At 48.7% G+C, this 23,897-nt stretch overlaps 1 protein-coding gene across 1 annotated transcript; it reads right to left on the bottom strand.

Moving 5' to 3' along the window:
* Positions 1-1,501: 1,501 nt before the first annotated feature.
* LOC122390317 (FERM domain-containing protein 5-like) lies at positions 1,502-18,549 on the bottom strand. The gene is made up of 10 exons (XM_043383105.1): positions 18,489-18,549; positions 17,017-17,193; positions 16,524-16,735; positions 13,074-13,241; positions 12,566-12,654; positions 11,378-11,518; positions 4,786-4,865; positions 4,373-4,537; positions 3,514-3,642; positions 1,502-3,039 (listed from the first exon to the last, which is right to left on the bottom strand). The coding sequence occupies exons 2-10, from the start codon at positions 17,189-17,191 to the stop codon at positions 2,750-2,752; spliced, it is 1,449 nt and encodes a 482-aa protein (XP_043239040.1). The 5' UTR covers positions 17,192-17,193; positions 18,489-18,549; the 3' UTR covers positions 1,502-2,749.
* Between the last annotated feature and the right edge of the window lie 5,348 nt (positions 18,550-23,897).

The following is a 23,897-nucleotide window of genomic DNA, read 5'->3' as shown; positions in this document are numbered from 1 at the left end:
GGGCAAAGCGGCCACCCGGGGCAAAGCGGCCATCCATCGTTTTAGCCCTCCACAGCTGGCGTCAGTTCCAATTTATGATTTCCAATTATTCTTCTCTTTGCGGTCGTTCGAATGAGCCAGACCGGGGTTTCAGGCCCATCGCCATTGTTCTGTGAAACACGGAAAAGCATTTCTTGCCAGGTTACCAATTATGTTTACAATTTTTAAATGTTATTTTATTCCATAACCGTTTGGAATTTTTATAAGCGTTTTTGTCCATGCATTGCGTGGTTATCGTACACGCCTTCTACCAATTTTAATGCTTTTTACCCCACTAATAGCTGAGCTGGAATATTTTTGTCTCGGACGGTATGCGCGGGGCAAAGCGGCCGGGGCAAAGTGGCCAGCCCCCAATTGGCCATAAGTTGTTTCCATCTGAATAAAAACATTATTTATATTCAAATGTGTCGTCATGCATTCATCTTGGCCACTTTTCGGTTACATGAGTTACGAAATTATGCAATTAAATGTTTTTCCAAGAAAATTCTTTCTTTGTTTAGCAATAGGTGGGAAGAGAACAAAGTAAACATCCATCTTCCCTTAAACCTTGTCACCATCAAATACCCTAGTCGTGCATGAGGCAACTATTCTGTTTCTCATATCGGGACTTGAGAAGTCGCCAGTGGCCGCTTTGCCTCAGGGATGGGGCAAAGTGGCCAATATGCTATAGGTTTAAAGTTTTGTCAATATCTCCCATATGTGAACGCCTTTGGAAATGAAACGCAGTTGGAATAAAAGACAATTTAATAGGGATCACATTGGTATAGAAAGAATCTTTCCAAGTTTAAAAATCAAGCGTCGGTATCGTTAGAAACGTTAGGGTGGCCGCTTTGCCCCACTCTCCCCTACTTAGAATATCAGAGATCAAACCGCTGTGATAAACACCCGGGCCATAAACCCTCGTCCATCTCTGTCACCGGTCGGATTAACGTCACAGTCAGTCAGGAGAGTCGTTTTCACGAGCACGGAGCAGGGTCCCACCATTCAATGTGCATGACCTACGGACACCAGAAGGACTGCAGGTTTCCTCTGGTTGTCGCTCTGCCGGCTCGGGATCAATCGTGCGTGACGGCAGTATTTCCCGCCAGAGGTGTGACATCAACTTACTCTCGTGATTGCGGCTGGCAGAGAATACGGACATTTCCTCCGCCCACGTCAGCGGCGTCAGCGTTCTGAGACGAGCATGACCGGCAGCTTTCACCGACAGAAAGATTTCCGACTCAGATAGAATCAAAGCCAATTTAGCCGACACACCGCAATGAGGCGATAATTTTGGATCGGAACGGTGTAGTGTTCCTGTATGTCGTGTCTGCCTGTACGCACTAGACGGATGCGGATATCGGATACTAGACACAGTACCGGTCAGCAGACCCCCCCCCCCCCCCGAACCTCCTACCCCTTCCCCATCTCAGACACAGCTGCATCGGTCGGTCAGCAGAAGGCCACCACAGACACATCGCAGTAGGTAGGCAGAATAAAGTCTGATTATTCAGTGAGCTTTGTGCGTAGGTGTGGACATATTAGCACAGCAATAACGGACACGACACAACACTCGTCCAGTCAGACAAAACGAGTACCAACAAAATCACAGAACAATCACAAAACTAGTACATCAAAAACGTGCGGCTGCCAAAAGTGGCACCCGTTCGCATAAATAAAGTCGAGATTCGCAGCACAGCATAAGTACAAAAATACAAAACAACCATCAGTAATAAAGCCAAGAGGGACAGATCAGGTGGATGCCGGGTCACAACCATCCATAATGACGCGCCATAAGCTACTGGAATCGGCACTGGCGGGCATACAGGGGTCCAGCGACCCGGCGTGCTGACCGGCTTACAGGTCAAATGACTGACCAGTCATGAGTCAGCAGGGTTCACTGCGTGACCCCACAAACTGGTCAGCAGGGGTCACCGACAGCCCTTTCTTGGGCCAATGGTGACCCATGCTGACCGATCGGGGACCTACAGAGGCCGCCGAGTCATCGCTTGCCAGAATAGTAAGTCCCGATAATCGAAGACGGTTAGTGGCCGTTGCAAGTCGTCAGTCTGCCAGTAAGTAGGAGCTGCCAAACAGTATACGTCCAGACATCAAAGGCAAAAAACGAACGGCCAAATGGCCTCGCTGGCAGAAGCGCCGCGCATACAGTGTAAAATACTGCCGGGCCAAGGGAAAAAATGCCGTCAGCCGACACTCACTACATCCAAAATACAGCGCTGAAAGTGTCGCCACCTAGCGCGATTGCACATGATATATTCCGAGGAAGGCGTGTCTTGCACAACGGCCGGTGGCCAGGGTTAGTAGCCGCTACCCGCCCAGCAGACCCATAGAAGCTCTCGGCACAAACAAAACGTGCCTCTACCCTGAAGCTGCGGAATGAAGCGGGCCCCTCTCAGGACGCGACGGGAGTCCCACTGGATCACAAAGTCAAATGGCTCTCCAGCCAAAAGCGAACAGCTTAAAAGCACAAGAACGTCGCTTTAGACGGAAAGCCCGCCAGGCTGCCTCGTGGACCGTGTCAACGGGTAAAATCCGTCTCTTCGGGCCCAATGGCTTCCTCTAATCGGGGAAATGCCAGTTTTGCAATACTGGAACCGTGAGGATAGTCCCCTCCAAGTCCCGAGGTACCACCCCGTCTCCTCTGCGGCCGTCCCTCCCCGCCGGCCGGCACTCAGCTGTCTCTGGGGCCGGTGCCCGCCGCCCGCCGCGGTCACAGGCTGACGCCACGCACCACCAGCTCGCGGGCCGGCTGGTACAGACGCCGGCGCAGCAGCTGCAGCTCGGGGAACAGACGCAGCTCGCGCGTGGCGGCCGTGTCCAGCTCGAACACGGCCACCAGCAGCAGCAGCAGCAGTGCGGCCACCGTCAGCACTGCGTACAGCAGCACGCGCAGCAGCGGCGCCACCAGCAGCCGGCGGCCGGCGGCGGGAGCAGACGGCCGGCGGGACGGCCGGCGCGGCGGCTCCGGCGGCACTCCGCGCTCCAGACGCGACACGCCCGCTGCGAGAAACACAACGAAACACGACGTAAGAACCAGGGAACGCGTCACAACTCAACACATCAATAAAAGGATCCCAATAAGTAACATACCAGCGATTCACTTATCATTTCAATACAGCAAGATACTCATGGTGCTTCGAAAAAAAATTAGAGAGAGAGGAAACAAAGCCAATTTGCCAGCAAATAACCGTGTTGTGACACATGACTTGAATTACTTTATAGTTTTATACAAATGCAAGTTAGTGCACCAACTCTGACCATGCATCAGCACCAATAACCTTGCCCATATTTACGCAAGTTATCATTTGTCTTGCCCGTGTAGGGGTGAGTTTGTGAACTAACCTTGTCCGAGCAGTGGTGAGTTTGTGAACTAACCTTGTCCGTATAGGGATGAGTTTGTGAACTAACCTTGTCCGAGCAGTGGTGAGTTTGTGAACTAACCTTGTCTGTGCAGTGGTGAGTTTGTGAACTAACCTTGTCCGTGCAGGGGTGAGTCGGTGGGTACAGTGAGAGTGGTGAGAGGCAGCGGCCGCTCGGCGGACCGGTCCTGTTGCTGCTGAGATGTCAGCCCGGCAGACTCGTACGCCCGAATCGGAGACATGTCTGGAGAGAGGCGGGAGCACGGTTAGAGCGACGAGAGCAGATAGAGGAGCGCTAATCAGCCCGCGGTGTGACAACACAGCTGGACAGAATTACGGCCAGAGTCGAACACAGGCGTTGTCAACGGTTGACAACGGAAAGAATAAGCTCGCTAGTGAGTATACAGCCGGACAGCAACACGGACCAGCTTTACACAAAAATACACAAATTGACAAAGGTGAATGCAGTAATTACTTCCACTTAAGAAGAGCACATGCAAATGTCGCGTGCGAGGAAAACTGAAGTAGCCGCTGACAGCACGCGATGGTGACCAGGATACGCGCCGCACAATGCGCTGGTAATGTCGCGGGATCTTCCCTAAGCCCGCTGCCGTCTAGGTCTGTTCTAGATCGCAGAGGTATACGACGTGTACACGGCAGTTTGTGTGTCTGTCTGCCTCTGTCAGTCGGCCTGCCTCTGTGCGTCAGTTTGTGCTCTTGTCACTGACCGGGACTGGAGGGCGGTGTGTAGCAGTATGTCTGTCTGTCTGTCTGTGTCCGTCTAACACTGACCGGGACTGGAGAACGGTGTGTACTGTGTACTGTGTAGCTCACTGGACTGGAGGTCAGTGTGTGACTGATCTGTCTGTCTGTATGCCTGTCTGTCACTGACCGCGACTGGAGGGCGGTGTGTAGCTCACTGGACTGGAGGTCAGTGTGTGACTGATCTGTCTGTATGCCTGTCTAACACTGACCGGGACTGGAGGGCGGCGTGTAGCTGACGATCTCGTCCAGCGGACGCAGCAGCCGGCCGCCGGTCTCGTCCGGACCACACGGGGCCACCATCATGGTCTCGTCGTCGGCCAGACTGGTGTGCTCCGGGATCGGAGAGTCGTGCGGCAGCCGGGCCGCGCCGTACGCTGCCGGGTCAGAGAAGGATGGATTAGAGAAGACCGACAAACGGGAAAAAGCGGAACGCATGGCAGACTAAACCAGTGCGGCCATAACATTGATGTCCTACTGCACTTGCAGTGAATGCCACCGAATTGTTTCAAAACTTGATCTCTTTCCGACATTGCAATATGACCCGAACCGATAGCCCGAAACTTCTAAAAAAATCCACAAAGCTCCATCCTGACACCCACTCCTGTATCCCATCTGTCCTCACCTGACGAGCTGCCCTGCGATTCACACGGTGTGGCCGGTACACTCTGAGACTTGGGCCGGACCGATGGACGCAGCCCGTATCTGGGGAAGGAGAAGGGAGCCAGTCAGTACGGTGTGGCCGGTACAGTAGGTCTACAAAAAAAGTCCCCCGCTCCAGAGGCGGCCGGCCGGCCGAACCCCCGGATTCCAGCCCCGACTCTATTGCGCAGGCCGCGGCAGCGACACGGGTCAGGTCGCGGCGCCCGGCGAGTGGGTCAGTTGGCGGCGGCCGGCCGTGGAGTGAGGACGCCGTGTGAGGGGCGCAGAGATGCCGCAGTGCAGAGGAGGGGGAAGATAGTGACTCTGCACTATGCCGGAAATGATGCCTTTGTGATCTAAATTAAACACCCGCAGACGCAGTGCATATCCTCCCTCGCCGCATTCCTATTTTATCATAACCCTTCAATAATCCGTAATGACTATTCAACGCAAGCAAGCAAACAAAACAACCCGTTTAGCGGCGACATCATCTCGGATAAAAAAGCGACAGTAATGATTAAAATAGACATAGCGCGAGAGCAAATCGAGGGGTATATATGTATAACATACCCAGCATTTTATTCCCATCTAGCAAATCAAGATTGGGGATCTTGTCCAACAAGTCAGCGGCCGTTCTAGTTAGACACAGATAAATGCTTTGTTTTCGGTCGCATCATTATCTGCAATAATTCGAAGCGAGGTTTAACCCTCGGCGGCCGAGAAGAAGGAGTGAATGCCGCCACCATGTATTTTTTTTTTGCGGTAGCTCAAAGCACACTGATGATAGAAGGCTGACATTTCACATGCCTTGCATTTGATTCACGCCGGATCATTTGAAATCAACCACGTTTTCAGGTCACTGGTCACTTAACCATGGCGTCTTAACCCTCGCCGGCCGAGGGTGGTGCCGCCCCCAATAGTTTTTTTTTTCGCGATAGCTCCGAACACGCTGGGGATAGAAAGCTGAAACTTAGCATACCTAACCTTTAATTCAAGCCGGATCTTTTGACACCAACCGCATTTTGGGTCAGGTCAGGTCACTGACCTATAGCGTCATAAGTGAGCCTCTGCACGGTCTTCCGATGTCGCAACTTCGCAACGCCCTCACTGCCAGAGAAGATGTCACAGGGAAATGAAACTTGCAGGATCTAGTATCCATTATGAGTCTCACAACTTGTATATCTCGGATTTTTCCTAAAGGTCATATGAGGTCAGGTCATTTTCGCGACCTCACCATTAGGTATAAGTCAATGGGTAAAAATGAAAACTGCTATTCTGGCGCCGGGAACGATCTCCAACTACCTCAAGCACACATAATCGTGATTTGATGCACTCCTTGCAAGGTTAGATGCGTCACGTTTGCAATTTTGACCTTGCGTGACGTCATTTATGACGTCATCAAGGTCATATTAGTTTTTCGTCAATAACTCCGGATCAAATTGAGCTAGCGAGTCGGGAAAGCCACCAATGGACTCAGGAAGACCTGCCGAATCGAATGATATGTAACATGACCTCTTTCGACCAACTTCGTGACCTGGGGGTGCTGACCTGACCTTGACCTAAGGTCAACACCCCAAGTTGACCTGACCCGGACAAAAAGTATATTATTCGACGCGCCTGAGCAAGGCGAACACGATGCTGCCAAAATTGCGGCTCTGCGGCCGTTTTTTGCGACGTTATTCACCAAAAACTGAACCGTACCTTGGGGCACTTGACCTGACCTCAGAGGTCACCGGTTGACCTAGGACCTTAAAATCGGGTATTAATCTCTGCGTCTCGTAACGGCGCACACGCTCGTTTTTTCCGCGACGCGCTAGCTCTACCTGGGGCGAAACGGCGAGGGGGGTCGTACCCACCCCCACCCCCCTCGGCCGGCGCGTATGTAGAAAACCAATAGGTCCGGCGAGGGTTAAGTAAACCTCTGCACGGTTGTCGGTTATAAAATGATGCAAACCCGCAATGCACTTAGTGTCAAGCATAATGGAGAAATATGGAAACTGTTAATTTGGCTTCGGAAATGATCTAAAATTACACCTCAAGCACTTCAAATCGTGACTTCATACAATCTTGGCAAGGTCTAATGCTTCACTTTTGCATTGTTCACCTTGCTTGACGTCATTTATGACGTCACTAGGGTGATAGGAGTGCTTCGTCAATAACTCCCGATCAAAGTGAGCTAGCCAGTCGGGACAGCCATCTTTGGACTTTGCAAGACTTGCCGAATCAAATGTTATGCAACATGTCCTCCTTTCAAAAGCTTCGTGACCTGTGTTGCCCTAACATGACATTGACCTCAGGTAAACATTCTAAATTGCTTCACCTACACAAAAAAGCATATAAATCGACGCGTCTGAGAACAGAAAACACGATTGTATCGAAATGACGATAATGCGACCATTTTTGCGAAGTTATTTACCTAAAACCGATCGAATGCCTTGGGGCCCTTGACCTGCCCTAAGAGGTCACTGATATTTGAAAATGGGGTGCCAGTCGCTGCGTCACGTAACGAAGCAAGCGCTCGTTTTTTTCCGCGAGGCTCTAGCAGCTAGCTCAATTATAGGAGCTAAACATGGGGTTGGGGGATCGTTCCCTTCTCACTCACTATTTGGCCGGGATAGTGTTTGCAATTATTGTTAAAATCTAGCATTTTCAGATTTCAAATAACCCATTTTTCCCGCCCAAGTCTTTCAATTCAAGGTCATAACACCAGGGCCTCGTTTCATAAAGCGAGTCCGTAACTTACGCCGGTTTTTGGGCTTGTATTGCAAGCGCATGTGAAGCGATAAATTTGTTTCCCCTTTTCCCTTCTGTTCTTGCTTGCAAAATAAATGAATTCCACTATCCAAACTATCGTCATCGCTTCACATGCACTTGCAATACAAGACCAAAAACCGGCGTAAATTACGGACTCGCTTTATGAAACGAGGCCCAGGTCACGTCAAGTGACCTTACCTCAAGGAAAGTTCCTGTGCTCATCATATCTAAATACACCGACTAACCGATCGCTTTAGAACTTTCAGCGATTTCAATGGGCAAGACTTTATGTATTTGAAACGTTTACTTTGCAAGTTTGACATTGTTGACAGTAAGGCCGGGTCAATTTTGTGATCGCTCAAGTCAATGGGAGAAAATTGAACTGCGCTTTTTTGGACGGAACGCTTAATAAACACTATGAAAACACGTGGTGCTTGATGAGATACAATACTGAATGAGAAAATTGTTTGTTTTGTTGGGAGCCATCTTTTTCGGTCTGAAAAGGCCCTTGCAGAGCTATGACATAACTATGCGCTGGTGTAGTAATTGAGTTGTGCGAGCCAGCGACAGTGATCTGCGGAAGCGAGACTGTTCCCGTGGGACGATTGCCCTGTCGGGACGGTCCAGCCGTCTCCCAAACGGTCACCCGAAGAGGATTATGTGTCCTGGAATGGATCCGACATCAACTACAGGTTGGCTGGTGGGGTGACCTCCAGTCCAGAGAGGGAAACATGAAGACTAGGGGCGATGTGGATTGTTTTTTCCTGAGGATAGCGAGGACGGAAGGGATCTAGCACCCTTGACCCTTCCTTATACTGAACGTATCTCAGGCTGTTAAATCTCCTAAGCGTTTTTTTTTCTCGACATCGTCAAGGTGTCATTAATAGAAATATGAAATCCGGGAGAATAAATTAAATATAGAAATTGTGACCAACAGAACATTATCAGTTGCGTTAAACATACTAGTAAGCATGATCACACACCCAGCTTATATATGAGCCATGTCATAATCATTTTTGATAGACATGCTTAAGTTATGAAATCATCTAAAGTGTTTGTAAAGTTCCACGATACGAATCTAATATCCTGCTATGCATCATGACCATTTCTGGTCAAGTCATGTCTTTGGACATAGGCCAAATTTTTCAAATGACCTTTATAGATCAACTTTTGATTCATTCGAAGCGTTTTTTTGATAAGAGGAACACGAGGCTGGTAAAATTAATTTCAAGCAAGTTTTAAGCTAAAACTTTTAACCCGCGCCGGGCCGGGGGGTGTTTGAACACCCCCCTTGCGGTTTTTCGCAGATATCTCAAAAACGGCGGCGCGGAGCGCCGCCGTTTTTCGCACACCTGTTTGTGCATCTTTTCCGCACATGTTGTGAAAATTTCAGACCCAGGTCGCCTTAGGTCAGGTCACCAGGTCACGCCAAGTGACCTCACCTCAGAAAAAATAAGAATGCTCGTCATAGCTACATTGACTGAACGATTGCCTTGAAACTTTCAGCGATTGATAAGAGCAACACTATCTATAAAATGTATATCTCGGAATTTTGATATCGGTGACCTAAGGTCAGGTCAATTTTGCGGCCTCTCCATTATAAGTCAATGGGAGAAAATTGAAAAGCGCCTGTTTTGCACGAACGCTATTCTAGACACTCTCAAACATCGAGATGTAGGTAAAATAGACACACTGAACCAGAAAATGGCAGCTGTGACCCCTCGTTATGTCCCCGAGGTCATCTCAGGTCACGAACAGAATCTAACAGTTTTTCGATGATAACTTCTGATAGAGGCGTGCTAGAGCGCTGAAAACGCCTTATATGTGTTTGGCTCGACGTTGCGGATCGACTGATATGCAGCATGACCTTTTCCGGTCAGGTCATGACCTTGACCTGAGGTCAAATTTTCAAGTTGACCTTTCAAGGTCAAATTATAGTTCATTCGACGCGTCTTGACGAGAGGAACACGATGCTGGCAAAAGTAATGTCATAGCTTTTTTGAGTCAAAAGTTATTGCCGAAAAAACGTTTTTCGTAAAAACGGCTATTTTTGGAGTTTTTGCCCTCTGGAGGCTAAACCGTTGACCTGAGGTCAAATCTGAGAACATTATTCAGAAAGGTCTGTAAAAGGGCTATCGAATGCGCTTTTCCGCGGCGCTGTAGCTCTATCGGTTCCCGAGATAGCCGTTGGCAGTTTCCAAAATGTTGAAATAGTCAACATTTTACCTTTGGTGACCTCTGGTGACCTGACCTTTGACCTGACCCAAAAAATGACCGAAGTGTTTTCGTCCTTATTTTTGACGTTCTTTCGATTGCCGCTTACCGCGTGTCGCTACGTGGCCCAGGAGCCGAGTTAGATGGGGGGGGGGGTGTTCAAACACCCCCCGCGGCCCGGCGCGGAATTTCAGAGCACCGGCCCGGCGCGGGTTAAGTGTTTGTGGAAAAGCAATTGGTTTTCTCATAATACCGATGGTGGCAGTTGCTGTTATTTACGTGCTAAGCCGTTCGCCTTTATTAAATCTGACAATATTATTCAGACAGCTCGGTAAACGAGCTGATTGTTGTGTTAGGTTAGGCTCGGTCGATTTCAGAGTGGGAAGGATGACAGGAATTTAGGGGAGACTACAGGACTCTCGCCCAGGGGGCCTGGGCGAGAGTCCTGGACCTCATGCTCCGCTGGGGCCGAGCCCATCACGTGGGTTGGATTGCCCTGACACATGGATAGCCCTGGGCGGTGTTTCCCGGCCCTGCGTTGCAGCACGCTGCGCTGCGCTGCTGCATTGTTGCGGCGGTTGATATGAATTCGGCTCCACGCTAGCGTTGCGAGCTCCCGAGTCTGTTGATTTTTCCATGGAAACTGGAAACCCATTGCACCGGCGCGCGCAACGCACCCTGTCCAAGCAAAATTTTACCACCGATGACCTCTGATGACATGACCTCTGGCTCTGACCCGATCTAAAATTGGCTGAAGTATATTTCTTCTTTTTGCTACTTTTGACGCTACTTCGAATGCCACTTAAATGCCCAAAGCTGAGTTATAAGAATGATGCTCAATCCCCATTTTCCCTCCAACAGGGCGTGCATAGGCATTCCTGTGGGGCACGGGTTAACAATGACTTTCTCATAATAATTGTGGCCATGAACATCTACTGCTATTCTTCAACACCGGTTTCGCTGCGCTGAGCGGCGGCCGTCCCGTTTGTTGGATTCTACAGAGCATGGCTGGCGGAAAGCGTTACCGGCCGCCCGTCCACCGCCCGCGGGCCGGACCGAGCGGTCCCGCTGACCCTATCTGACCTGAGCCCGGCGCGATATGGGACAGGCAGACGGGGGTTCGGCTCAGCGAAGGCAGCGCCCACTGGTGCCGGGGACTTTTTTAATAGACCTACTGTACATTCTGAGACTTGGGCCGGACTGATGGACGCAGCCCATACCTGGGGGAGGGGAGAATAGTCAGCACGGGGGAGCAGCGAGTATAGGACATGGGCAAAGTGGACCGCTCATAACAGACATGATCAGGACATGAAAGGAGCAATAGGAAATATGGCGTTTGGGGAATGCGACACAAATGACGATCCAAGCTGCAGCGCTACAATTAAGCTTCAACAGCCGTCATAATGTGAGTGCTGCCATCTTATGGGCGGACGGTAAGCAGTTTCTCGTCCATACAGTGCGCACTTTTCTCTAATCTGCCTAACTACGGCCGGTCAGACCCTCCCCTGCTTAACTGTTGCCGCTCTGGCTTTTCCCTGGCTGCTCTGGACATTACCTACTAAACTGAGACTGCTCTGGCTCTCTCCACTGACTGTTCTATTTCTAACCTGCTGAACTGTGGCTGCTCCCGGCGCACCGGCTGTCGGCACACCTCCCGCTCGGTGCGGCCCGAGAAGCGCACCCGCGAGTGACGAGAGAACAGAGAGCCGCCCAGCACCATCCGGGGCGCGCTGCGGGACGACTCACACCTGGCGGCAGGGGTCAGACTGGTCAGGTCACATGCCAGGATTGACCAGGGACGAGTCACACATGGCACCAGGGATCTCAGCTCAGGTCAGTGGTCAAGAACTCTATTTGCAGCTCAAGTCAAAGGTCAGGTCAGATCAGGTCTCATGTCAGGCCGTGGGGCTGGAAATAGAGGGCATTCATTATGGTCCGCTGTCGATGCACGGGAATGTCGTAAGATTCATGGTACGCATAGAAAGATAGACTTCGAAGGATTGAATTAAGGATAACAGGAGCCATAGAAAATTTTGGACGATCTGAACATCACACTAATCTTATTGTGGAAACACATCCCATACCAGGAAACTGCGAATAATGGACATACCCGTTGAAACTCGACGTTTCACATAACGCCCGAACGTGAAGGGTAAACTCCTAAGATTCCGAGTACAGCCGGGTCAGAGTCCGTCCAAATACTTTATTTACACTTGATCCTAGCATTACAGCTATGATTAACATTTTCACCGGCGGCAACGGTCCTTAATTTGGGCAGAGCGACCCACGCCGGGCCAAGGCCAGCCCCCACCAATATTTGCCCCGGCCGGCTGTGGCCATTTCCTGACTAATATGGCGCCGGTGCCCGGCCGGCGACCGTCCCGGGACACTCAGTCAATACCAATTACCGGGCGCTGCTCCCGGCCGCCTGGCCAAGTGACCATGGTGGGCAGAGCAGACGGCACAGGACGGGACGAGATGATAAAACGTGACGGAAAAGGACGGACAAGGACGAAAAAGGACAGGACGATATAGCTTGATTGAGACGGTAAGGCACAGGAGGGATTGAAAGGGATCAGAAATAAGGAATATCAGGATGGTATGGTAATGGACGGGAAGGGACGGGATTGTATCCGACGGTGCGGGAGGGGACAAACGGGCGACGAGCTTTAGGACCAGGCCCGTGGTCACAGCACTCAGAAGATACGAGACCAAGAGCGAAGCGAGCGAAGTTACCACACTGAACACACGTCGACTCCCATCCGTGGATCGGTGCAGCCCGTCCCCATACTCACGTGAAGAACAGTCGATGCTCGGTGGCATCTCGCCAAAAGTGTCGGCACCTCTGCACCGAGTCGCTTTTGTAGCCGACTGTGCGTTTGGTCTGTGGCGGCGGACGGCACGGACCGGCGGTTAGGCACGGGGCACGGCGGGCGTCCAGAGGTTAGAGGTGCACACACAGACCAAGCTCGGGCCGGTGAGAGATAAAACCACACACGACACGCCCACATGCAGGCTGCTCGTTACACTCGTTATGACCACACTCTATAGACACGCATTATAACTGATCGAGCTCTACAATCCCAGTACCATCACGCAGCGTGCGCCTAAATGCAAAAAATACAGCATCTCGCAGCTATAGAACACCAGAATACAAACACCACTAAGTTAATTCACCCCACGGCAAGCAAAAAACAGACCGACCTCCTAGCCTATCACACACGCATACACCAGCTGGCTTCAGCAAACACTAATCACAAATCCACCGCAAAACAAACTATCCCAAACGACGTCCGCACATACCTTATTTCTCGAATCTTCCACGAAAACCAGGTGCACGATGAACATTTTGTTCTCGAAGTTGAGTTTCTGAACGTCATGCCAGCGGAAGAGGTGGGTGCGACGACCGTCTTGCAGCACGGAGATGCCGCGGAAGTTGAGGCCCAGCATCACTGGCGCTCCGCGCTGGTCCTGCCGGCAGACGGGGGATGAGAGAGTTGGTAAAGGGGAATTACAATGTGGAGTTGGCTAACAGTCACAGTGAGGCGTCACGGTCATGAGCGTAAGTTCTTTTTTAAGAAATCGCGCTACTCAATTTGGTCAACGTAACTACGTGAGCAAATATAAATTTGGCTTGTAAGAAAATCACACGAACTCGAATTTATTACAAATTTTGTGATGATAAAATGAGACTAACAAAAGTCATTGCGTCTCATTTTGCATGCACTTTCGTACAATAATGCTTCAATCAATTTGCGGTGTGTATCGATACCTATGAAGACACCGTTAAAAAGTGAATACCAGTAGTTAGGCGGCGGTAAATTTTTAATGTAAATATTGCAATGATTTTACGCTCATCATGATTTTTCGAGGAAACCTGCCATTAAATTGGTATGAGGCAGCTCTGACACAGAATCGATAAACGTCCGCCCACCCAATCAAGCCCACACATCTCGGGGGACTGGCGAAAATGACGGTCATCCAACTGATGAGCTCGCTCTAAATTCGCCAAATCGACAGCGCTACCGGCGGCACGCAATAGCGACATCGCTGCGGCCGGCATCGCACGAGAACGGCGCTGGCGACGGGATCCTCCAGAGGCCGGCAGAATGGGGAACGTACCAACAAACGTGAAACGGAAACGGACTTGGAATATCCAATTAAACATGTAAATGGCCATAACAGTACATAACACATAAATTAGTAACAAAAGAGGCATGAACATTAAACAGGTACCGCCCGATACTGGCCCTAACCATTTTCTTTAACCATTCTTTAACCATTTTTTTAACCATTTTCTTTAACCATTCCACAAGATCCACCACGATCACCAGGCCGTCTACTAATCTCTCCTCCTGAACCTCCACCGTTCCTCAGCCTAGACGACAGGTATAACTATAGTTCGTTTTTTTCAATATGAAATAATATTTTCGGAGTTTCTTGAGTGATATATATTGAAAAATTGATAGCAAATATTTCGATACTCGTAGTGGTACGGGGACCCGCAGTTGCTACTGTACACGAACCCCAAGTCTAGCCGTCTGTCCTGTCCAGTAACAACCGATAACATTGATATCGACTGCTGGTCCCTGTACAAGAGCAGCTGAGGTTTTCTGTGCGTGCCCTCTGACAGCTTATCGTTGTTCCCTGTGAGGGTGCTGGGACAATTTACTCAGGGTCGCTGTACAGTAGCAACTGCGGGTCCCTGTACCTTTTTCAATGCGAGTGATGCACAGTGCGAGCTTTGTTAAGCACAACAAAATAACACAATTCCCATGCAATCGGTGGAGCTGGGTCCTCCAGTGCAGATAAAATAACCTATACGATACCGCCTTCCTAAGAACTTATACAATATCACTGTCTATCACGGAATTTTAATTAAATATTTAGACAATCAGCGCTAATTTAATAAAAAGAGCGTCACTTCAGTTACAGGTAAGTCACACTTACACAAGGTGACCCCCCCCCCCCTCGCGTGTTCGTTCAGCGTGCCAACCACTATTTTTTTTAGCACAATGTCCCATATTGGGCTCAGCTGGACGCCACCGCTGTCGAGATTCATTGACGGGCGCAGCTGTCGGATCTCGATGGCCTCCCTGATTTTACGTTTTTTCCAGTGGCGTTCGATGGCTAGGGTTCTCGCCTCGAACGGGTTCAAGTCACCGCCACAGGTACAAAAGTGTCTGGCCGTCGCTGACGTATCGCAGCGTCCGTGCTTGATATCGGCGGTGTGCTCCTTCAATCTGTCCTGGCGACCAAAACAGGACAGATTGAAGGAGCACACCGCCGATATCAAGCACGGACGCTGCGATACGTCAGCGACGGCCAGACACTTTTGTACCTGTGGCGGTGACTTGAACCCGTTCGAGGCGAGAACCCTAGCCATCGAACGCCACTGGAAAAAACGTAAAATCAGGGAGGCCATCGAGATCCGACAGCTGCGCCCGTCAATGAATCTCGACAGCGGTGGCGTCCAGCTGAGCCCAATATGGGACATTGTGCTAAAAAAATAGTGGTTGGCACGCTGAACGAACACGCGAGGGGGGGGGGGGTCACCTTGTGTAAGTGTGACTTACCTGTAACTGAAGTGACGCTCTTTTTATTAAATTAGCGCTGATTGTCTAAATATTTAATTAAAATTCCGTGATAGACAGTGATATTGTATAAGTTCTTAGGAAGGCGGTATCGTATAGGTTATTTTATCTGCACTGGAGGACCCAGCTCCACCGATTGCATGGGAATTGTGTTATTTTGTTGTGCTTAACAAAGCTCGCACTGTGCATCACTCGCATTGAAAAAGGTACCACCAAGGCCATATATAGTAGGTAGCGACACTGAGCGATTTGTTTACAGCCAGTTTCGATCCCGATGACGCAAATGTGTCGTCACGAGACAAAACAATATGGCCACCTCTAATGAGAACCAAGTGCGATAAGTTCCCGGATGTAGACAGCACTGACGTCACCGGGATCGAAACCGACGAAATCAGTACTGGACCTATGGCGAAGCAAAGTAGTGACATCCCCCTGGGTACCACTACGAGTATCGAAATATTTGCTATCAATTTTTCAATATATATCACTCAAGAAACTCCGAAAATATTATTTCATATTCATTATAACTTGAGGAAAAGGTAACATGACTCTTAAGTCATACATTTCGTTTTTTTCAAAAGGACGCTGGCTCCAAGTATGTTTTTCGAACAAGCACGTGTTTTAGCCGCCAAAACGAGCAAAAACTGAACCTGAGAAAATCGAACGTCGACTAATTTTAACATGTGATTTCTTCCCGATAATTACCGTGTGCGTTTTGGAACCAGATATGGGAACAGTGGTGACGTCATGCTGTCGAACATGTATTGCAATGTAACGTATAACTATCATGGACGGAACCGCTTACTCGATTATGCTCGGCAACAGTGAAAAACTAAGTTTCACCCAAATTTGTTGACACTTGTCCCATTGCACGGACATTTGGGTGCCTGCTGCCACCAGTGACGTCATCATAGAATGTTCATTTTTAAGAAACAATTTCCAGCTACTTACCGTGCACAATTTGAAATCGATTATTTTTTCGGTAAGAAATTCTTGGCCAGACACTGAAGCTGCCAAAACTCACGCGAGAGCTTCGATATTGCACTTTGAGCCAGCGTCCTTTAAAAAAAAAAACGAACTTATAATGTGATGATGGCCGCTCCCTAGCCTAAGACCAACGGCGCCTCTTCCGCGGTGAGTCCCTGCCACTCCCCCTCACCTTGAACGCCTGCGGCCGCAGTCCGTACGTGTCCAGCTGGGCGGCCCGTTTGAGTAGCGTCATCTCGGCCTGTCCGGGGTCGAGTCCGCGCGTCTGCCGACTGTGCAGCTCCATGGTGCGCTCTTCCAGCCGGCTACTGGCGCGCCAGACCAGGCTGTAGTCGGACGCGTACCGGCCGCGCTGCTCCTCCGGGTCGTGGTCGCCCGTCTCCACTGGGGGCAGAGAGTGGAACGAGTCAGACGGGGCGGGGAAGACGGCAGGGGGAATTAGTCAAAGGAATGGCAGGAGAGGCTAAGAGATGGTAAAAGAGTTTGTCAGAAGGACCGGCAGAGGTGATGGAGGCACCTACTGAGGAGGACAGGCAGGTGGGGGAATGTAAAGTAAAAACTGCAGACACTGAACAACCAGCCATTAAATGCTGAAATCGCTTGGAAGAATACTAACGAGAACCGACCATCGCACGACACACACCCGCTGAGCGGCGCCGACTGACCTTGGAGTACGAGAGCGGCCAGCAGGGCGGCCTCCTCCTCTGGCGGCGAGAGTCGGCCGGCGCGCAGGTCACGGCGGAGCTGCAGGTACACCTGGTAGCGCGTGAGCTCCTCCTGTAGCCGCTCCGGCCAGCCCGGATAGAACTTCACCCGGAAACTGAACACCATCGGCCACATGTCTGCGGACCGCGGAGAGGTGACCGTTAAACGGGGCCGCAAGCTGCACACTGATATACAGCAGAGTATACAGACAACGCAGAAAATCCTGAGTTCTGTATCCCTCTACCAAATCGATATACGTAGCTCTTGACGCTAAGCAGGTAAATAACACTACATATGCTTTCGATTTCGTACGACGCTGGACAGTATCTTTGATGTAAAATGGCCCGAATAAGTCTAGTGCTGTGTTTGTAGAAGGCGGGAGTCGGCTGAAGTCTGTGGTCACTTGTTTGACCCATTATTTGCCCTTGAGGTTTGATGCGCATTTTTATGCAGATCACACATTGGTGAACGATACTTTTAGTACTATATAATATGCTTTTATATAGGTAATACTTTTATACTCGTATACGATCATAAGAGCATCTACAGCCTCTAATACCTACACTATAAATATATTACCAGTATAGCGCCTTTTGGGGCGACTAACGGAGCGAGCGAGCGGGTGAGTCTTGCACGTGCGAAATTTCGAGGGGGTACCTCCAACTGACTTGTGCAGGGCACCCTACTGACTGGTCTCTAGCGATGTGCCAAATTTGGGCACAATCGGCCCAGCCGTTCTCGAGATCTGGAAGCGGCACCCTGCACGTGCGCACGTGCAAAATGGGTCCCAACTGACTTGTGCACGGCACCCTAGTAACCGGTCCCTAACTGTGTACCAAATTTGAGCGCAATCGGTCGAGCCGTTCTCGAGATCTGGAAACGACCCCTGCACGTGCGCACGTGCAGCGGCACCCCAACTCTGGCACATGGATATGCAGTGCCTAGTGGGTGCCTACCTACATGCCAACTTTCAGCGCAATCGGCCAAGTAGTTACCGAAATATTGCAACAATTACAAAAGTGACACCTCTTCGTTTTGCACGTGGCACGTGCATAAGGGGTCACCCACATGCATCGGGAATAGTCCAATACTTGGTAGAAGGAATGAAGCTACCCTACAAAAATTACCGCATGTAAATCGGTCAAGTGGTTGCTGAGATATAAGCCTCGCAAAAGCGTCCGCACGGCCGGCCGGCCGGCCGGCCGGCCGGCCGGCCGGCCGCTCATACTCAGAAATTTCCGTTATTCTACGTAAGACTCCGCTCGCTTCGCTCGCTCCGTAACAAGCTACACAGGGCATGACAATTCATGTTTCAGCTGATACCAAAACTAATAATTTTTATCCTTTCTCTATTTACCAAATGTGAGCATTTTGAGCTGCACTATTTCAACATTTATAGCTCAGATATAAAAATAAAATAGATCACACTCACCCTTCACTTGCTTCAGGATCTGTTTTGTGGGATCGAGCCATTGCTGGAAATGATGACCACATTCATCAATGGATTGTCTTATCAATCAATGCTGGAGATCATATTTGAGGGCTCAGCCTGAGGTGTCAATCATAGCCAACTAAGCAGAAAATAAAAATTGTAGCAATAACAAATGATGGCAATAGCTGATCTGAGATTGGATCTTTTGCACATGTAGGTTTATCTCTTTGTATGCTTAGCTCTTTTATGTTATCCCATATGACAAACCTAAAACCTAAAAGATACATCCAAGAAAAGGGGAAGTTTTTCTTTAATGGGAGCAGCCATGTTAAAAAGGCGACTGCCTTACCTTTGTTTTGTTGCAGTCCTCAAAACTGAGACAAAAATACTCCTTTTCCACTAGGTCAAGGTGTGCACACACTTGGTCGATCAGGTACTGTCCATTCTCCTTCCCCTGAAAAGATCAAACTTATGAAATTATACACTTCTACCAATCAAGAAAGCTTCATACATGATACCACATATTATGCTGATTTGTTAGGCAGCAATCAGCTATGATACATCATCAAGAATACAAGTTCTAAGGTAGAAGAAAAATGGAAACATTATGCTATACTCACCAAAAATTCACACTGCAGTATCTCAGAATCATCAAGCAGTCTTACTGTGCATTTATATGCATACTTTTTTGTTTTGGATGAAACAAATGGCATGGCTTTTGAGAAGCAAATGTTTCCTGAGAGTTAAGTGCAGCTTGTGATCACTGATCAGCAAAATCCAGGGCAGAAATTCCAGAGATTTGATATCTTGAAGCCAAGAAGACTAGATGAACCTGCAACGAAAAAGGAAATTAGTTGATAAGTGTAAAAAGAGAATGAAGTCTAGACCTAGGGTTTGGAGTGTATCATGAACAAGTAGCTACAAAGCAGGCATTACAAGTTAATGTAGCGCCTACTTGTGAGTGAACTTAATGCTAATAATCAGTTTTGAAATATGAGGGGCCACCACATGTCACATTGTGCTGATACACTCAGCTCCTCTGAACTTAATAATGGGTAGGTGTTTTTTGGCCATTGGCAGCTACCTTGGGCATCAAACAAGCTCTCAGCATGTTATTTCAGAGCTCAGCCTGAGGTGTATCTTTAAAACCCATAGAACAGAAGACATTATCTCTGTGATATCAACTAGAATACTGAGTGAAAATAACCAATTTCCTCAAGCTGTTTGTTTATCTAAGGCTGTTTTACAGCACCCTTAATAGTGGCTTTAATTGTTATAAGTGCTTGCAGTTTCCATTCCATGAAAGCATCAATGGACTGGGATAGTCATAAGTCAAGTCACCTGCAGACAAATGGTTCACCTCACCAGAAAAAATAGAAGGCAGCAGCATTAGCAGACAAACACTGTTTCATGCCTCAGGGAATGAAGTACAGTTGTGAATGACTCTACATAAAACTTGAACATGGCACATGACCACATGATCAGTCATTGGTTCTCTGTTCAAAGCACAGCACAAGCATATTTAAGCTTGCGTTAGATGAGAGCTGTTAATGTTAAAAAGCTTCAGCCATGCACTATGTCATATTTTGGCAACACATGATCTAAGCGCATAATGAACCAGTAGAGTACGAGTAGGTACCATGAAACAATGTCTATGCATTGCATTCCTACGACAATGAGCATTGAGCTGAGAAGACAGCAGCACAATGCATTCTACTGGTCAGCTGAAACCAGTCATAACACATAATACAAACTGGAAAAATTCCTGTAACTGTCAAAACGTCCCACAGAATTGTAGTATTGCGCCAAAAATTCAGTGCACCATCTGCCCCGACTCAGTGCGCCAAGATGAATGAGCAAATTTTGGAGCAAGTGGACAATTTTAGAAATTTTGGCACAAGGTGACAAGATCTAACCTTAGTTGACTTTGATCACTTCATGCTACATTTGAAAAGAGTGCCCACCTATCCCTGGGTTGACATTTGTGACAGCCTGGACCCTCGGGCAATTAGAGTTGAGGTTTGACACAAATAAGCCTGAACTTTCAGCTCATGTTGTGTAAAGATTTCAGCGCAAAATTGCACTGAATTTCAGCATATAAGAGCCCCCAAGGCATCTGGCATAGTGTGTTTTTTTCCCAGTCTGGCACAAGATCACTTTCTGTCTCTGATTTGTCGGGCAGTGGGTGAATGCGGTGAGATACCTAACCCACTTAGGGTCTTACATGGACATTCTTTGCAGTTGGTGTAAATTCATGATAGCTTCTGCAATCTGGTGAAATGCCCATATGTTAGCGCGACCCACATAACTGAAATTCAATTTGCAATCAAGTAATGTTAATTTTTTCTCTTTCAATTCATTCTAGCCATAAACCAACATTTTACAGTTACTATTGAACATTTACTGTCTGCGTTTCAATGAGTTACAGAAGTGATAAGAAAATCACAAATGAAAATGAGTTGAAACTTGAAAGAACTGAATCACCAAAAATGATCACAAAGTAGGTTGAAGTTGAGGCATAATGATAAGCCAGTTGCAAGGGCCAGTATAGCCACGCCCCTCATATTCACAATCGGCCTCAACCAGGCACCCTGCTCCTAACTGAGAAAGAAAAGTAATTTGAGGAAAAGCTTTGTACAGTGTTTGGCATGTAGCCGGTTGATTTAGTTCAGCAAAAATAAAAATTACCCGTCCCACCTCAATATCCTATGGTCCCCCTCGGCCGCGCGGCGACATAAGTAAACAACATTCGCGCCAGATTTGAAACTTCTTCGCCAGGCATCATATCGTTCCAATACCGAAGCTCTTTCTTATGACGTCACGAGATTTCACTGCAATTGACGAATCCCTGCGTCAGGTTCGTGGATTCCGAATTCTTGACAAAATGGAATTCCTCCTATCTATTTTCATCTTGGGATTCGTAAGCTAAGCTAAGGCGCAATTATCTGATAAAAGAATGATCTCTTATGTATCGCATGAAAAACCGTGGGGTAAAGGATGGGATGGGATTGGATTGGGATACCCCGCCCGGTCCTTTCGCGCACCGTTGACGTTTCATAATTCATAGATCTCAGGCAGCTTTTGCCAAATTGTCATGGAACTCAGATTTGTTTTTCAAAAGAAAAACACAATTCAAAAATCAGAGTCTCTAGGGTGGGAATCTTAACCATTCTCGAGATAGAGAGCCCTCTAAAGCTTTCCGGATGGCCCGGTCATGGGTGGTAAGAACTTAGGAGGGTTCTATCTCGAGAACGGTAAAGATTCCCACGCTAGATAGAGATACCATATTTTTCGGAATCAGCAAGCTAAGAAGGCTCTGTGAGCAAATTTTCAGCCAAAGCGGGATGGCCCGGTCATGGATGCCGAAAACTTAAGAGGGTTCTATCTCGAGAACAGTAAGGATTCCCACCGTAGAGACCATGATTTTCGGAATCAGCGTGCTGTGAAAGCTCTGTGAGCAAATTTTCAGCCAAATCGGGATGGCCCGTTCATGGATGGGAATTTTTTTTTATAGGGTTCTTTCTCGAGAGTAGACGGTTAAGATTCCCACCCTACCCTAGAGACCATGAATCAGCATTTTCGGAATCAGCATGCTGAGAAGGTTCTGTTAGCAATTTTTCAGCCAAATCGGGATGGCCCGGTCATTGGTGACAAAAACTTTAGAGGGTTCTGTTCTATCCCAAGAACAGTAAAAATTCCCACCCCAGAGACCATGATTTTCGGAATCAGCGTGCTGAGAAGGCTAAGTGAGCAAATTTTCAGCTAAATCGAGATGGCCCGGTCATGGGTGGTAATTTTTTATAGGGTTCTTTCTCGAGGCGGTTAAGATTCCCACCCTAGAGACCATGATTTTCGGAATCAGCATGCTGAGAAGGTTCTGTGAGCAATTTTTCAGCGAAATCGGGATGGCCCGGTCATGGGTGACAAAAACTTTAGAGGGTTCTATCCAGGGCTGCGGAGTCGGAGTCGGAGTCGGAGTCGGTCGGAGTCGACAGTTGTGACCGGAGTCGGAGTCGGAGTCGACTTTAGAAACCCGAGCCGGAGTCGGAGTCGGAGTCACCGAAAATCTGTCGACTCCGCAGCCCTGCTAGGTCTGCGGAGTCGGAGTCGGTGCTGGTTTTTGAAAGCCGGAGTCGGAGTCGGAGTCGGAGTCGGAGTCGGAGTCGCCGAAAATCCATCGACTCCGCAGCCCTGGTTCTATCCCAAGAACAGTAAAGATTCCCACCTTAGAGACCATGATTTTCGGAATCAGGGTACTGAGAAGATTCTGTGAGCAGATTTTCAGCCAAATCGGAATGGCCCAGTCATGGAAAGTAAGAACTTTAAAGGTTTCTATCTCGAGAACTGAAAAGATTCCCATCCTGGAGACCACGATTTTCGGAATCAGGGTACTGAGAAGGTTCTGTGAGCAAATTTTCATCCAAATCGGGATGGCCCGGTCATGGGTGGCTTAAACTTAAGAGGGTTCTATCTTGAGAACGGTAACAATTCCCACCCTAGAGACCATTATTTTCGGAACCAGCGTGCTGAGAAGGCTCTGTGAGCAAATTTTCAACCAAATCGGGGGCCCGCGGGTCATGGGTGCCGAAAACTTTAGAGGATTCTATCTCGAGAACGGTAAAGATTCCCACCCTAGAGACCATGATTTTCGGAACCGGCGTGCTGGGAAGGCTCTGTGAGCAAATTTTCAGCCAAATCGCGATGGCCCGGTCATGGGTGCCGAAAACTTTAGAGGGATCTCGAGAATGGTAAAGATTCTCACCCTAGAGACCATGATTTTTGGAACCAGCGTGCTGAGAAGGCTCTGTGAGCAAATTTTTAGCCAAATCGGGATGGCCCGTTTCTCGCTGCTCGCTGCTAGTTTGACAGACGTATTAGAGTGTTTTAACCACTGAACTCTATAATAGTTTTAATTATTGACTACAAACCTTCGGTTATCGTCTTTGGTGAAACGAGAACTCCTTCGAAACTCCTACTCCGCTTTAGCAAGCAAGTAGCTTGGTCCACACAGACTGACGCGACCAGGGCATGGACTGTAAGAATCTTGGGCATGGACGCGATCCCTTTTGTTGTCTTGTCGCATGTTGGGTTCGGCTCTTTCGGTTTTATGACACCATCGCAGAGTCGGAAGGATGACCGGAATTAGAGGGGAGACATTGGTCTTGGGTGGGCAGCCTGGTAGCCCGTCGGGGCTGAGCTGAGCCCATCACGAGGACAGGTCACCTTTTAGGGGATGTGAGATGACGCACTATAAAATTCACCTGGCACTTCTGAAAGGAACTGACGACCTCAAGACTGGTCGCAACGTGTCCTGGGCCCACAGTGTTATAATAATTAAAACACGATGTTGCCGGCCACGGGCCTAAGAGAGACGCTAAAGGCCCTCAGATGTACAACTTGCTTGGCCCT

Source organism: Amphibalanus amphitrite, unplaced genomic scaffold (genome assembly GCF_019059575.1).
Source record: "Amphibalanus amphitrite isolate SeventyFive unplaced genomic scaffold, NRLGWU_Aamphi_draft 000391F_arrow, whole genome shotgun sequence".
NCBI classification, from domain to species: Eukaryota; Metazoa; Arthropoda; class Thecostraca; order Balanomorpha; family Balanidae; genus Amphibalanus; species Amphibalanus amphitrite.
The sequence above is the reverse complement of the archived record's forward strand: the minus strand, read 5'-3'. Positions and strand labels throughout refer to the sequence as shown.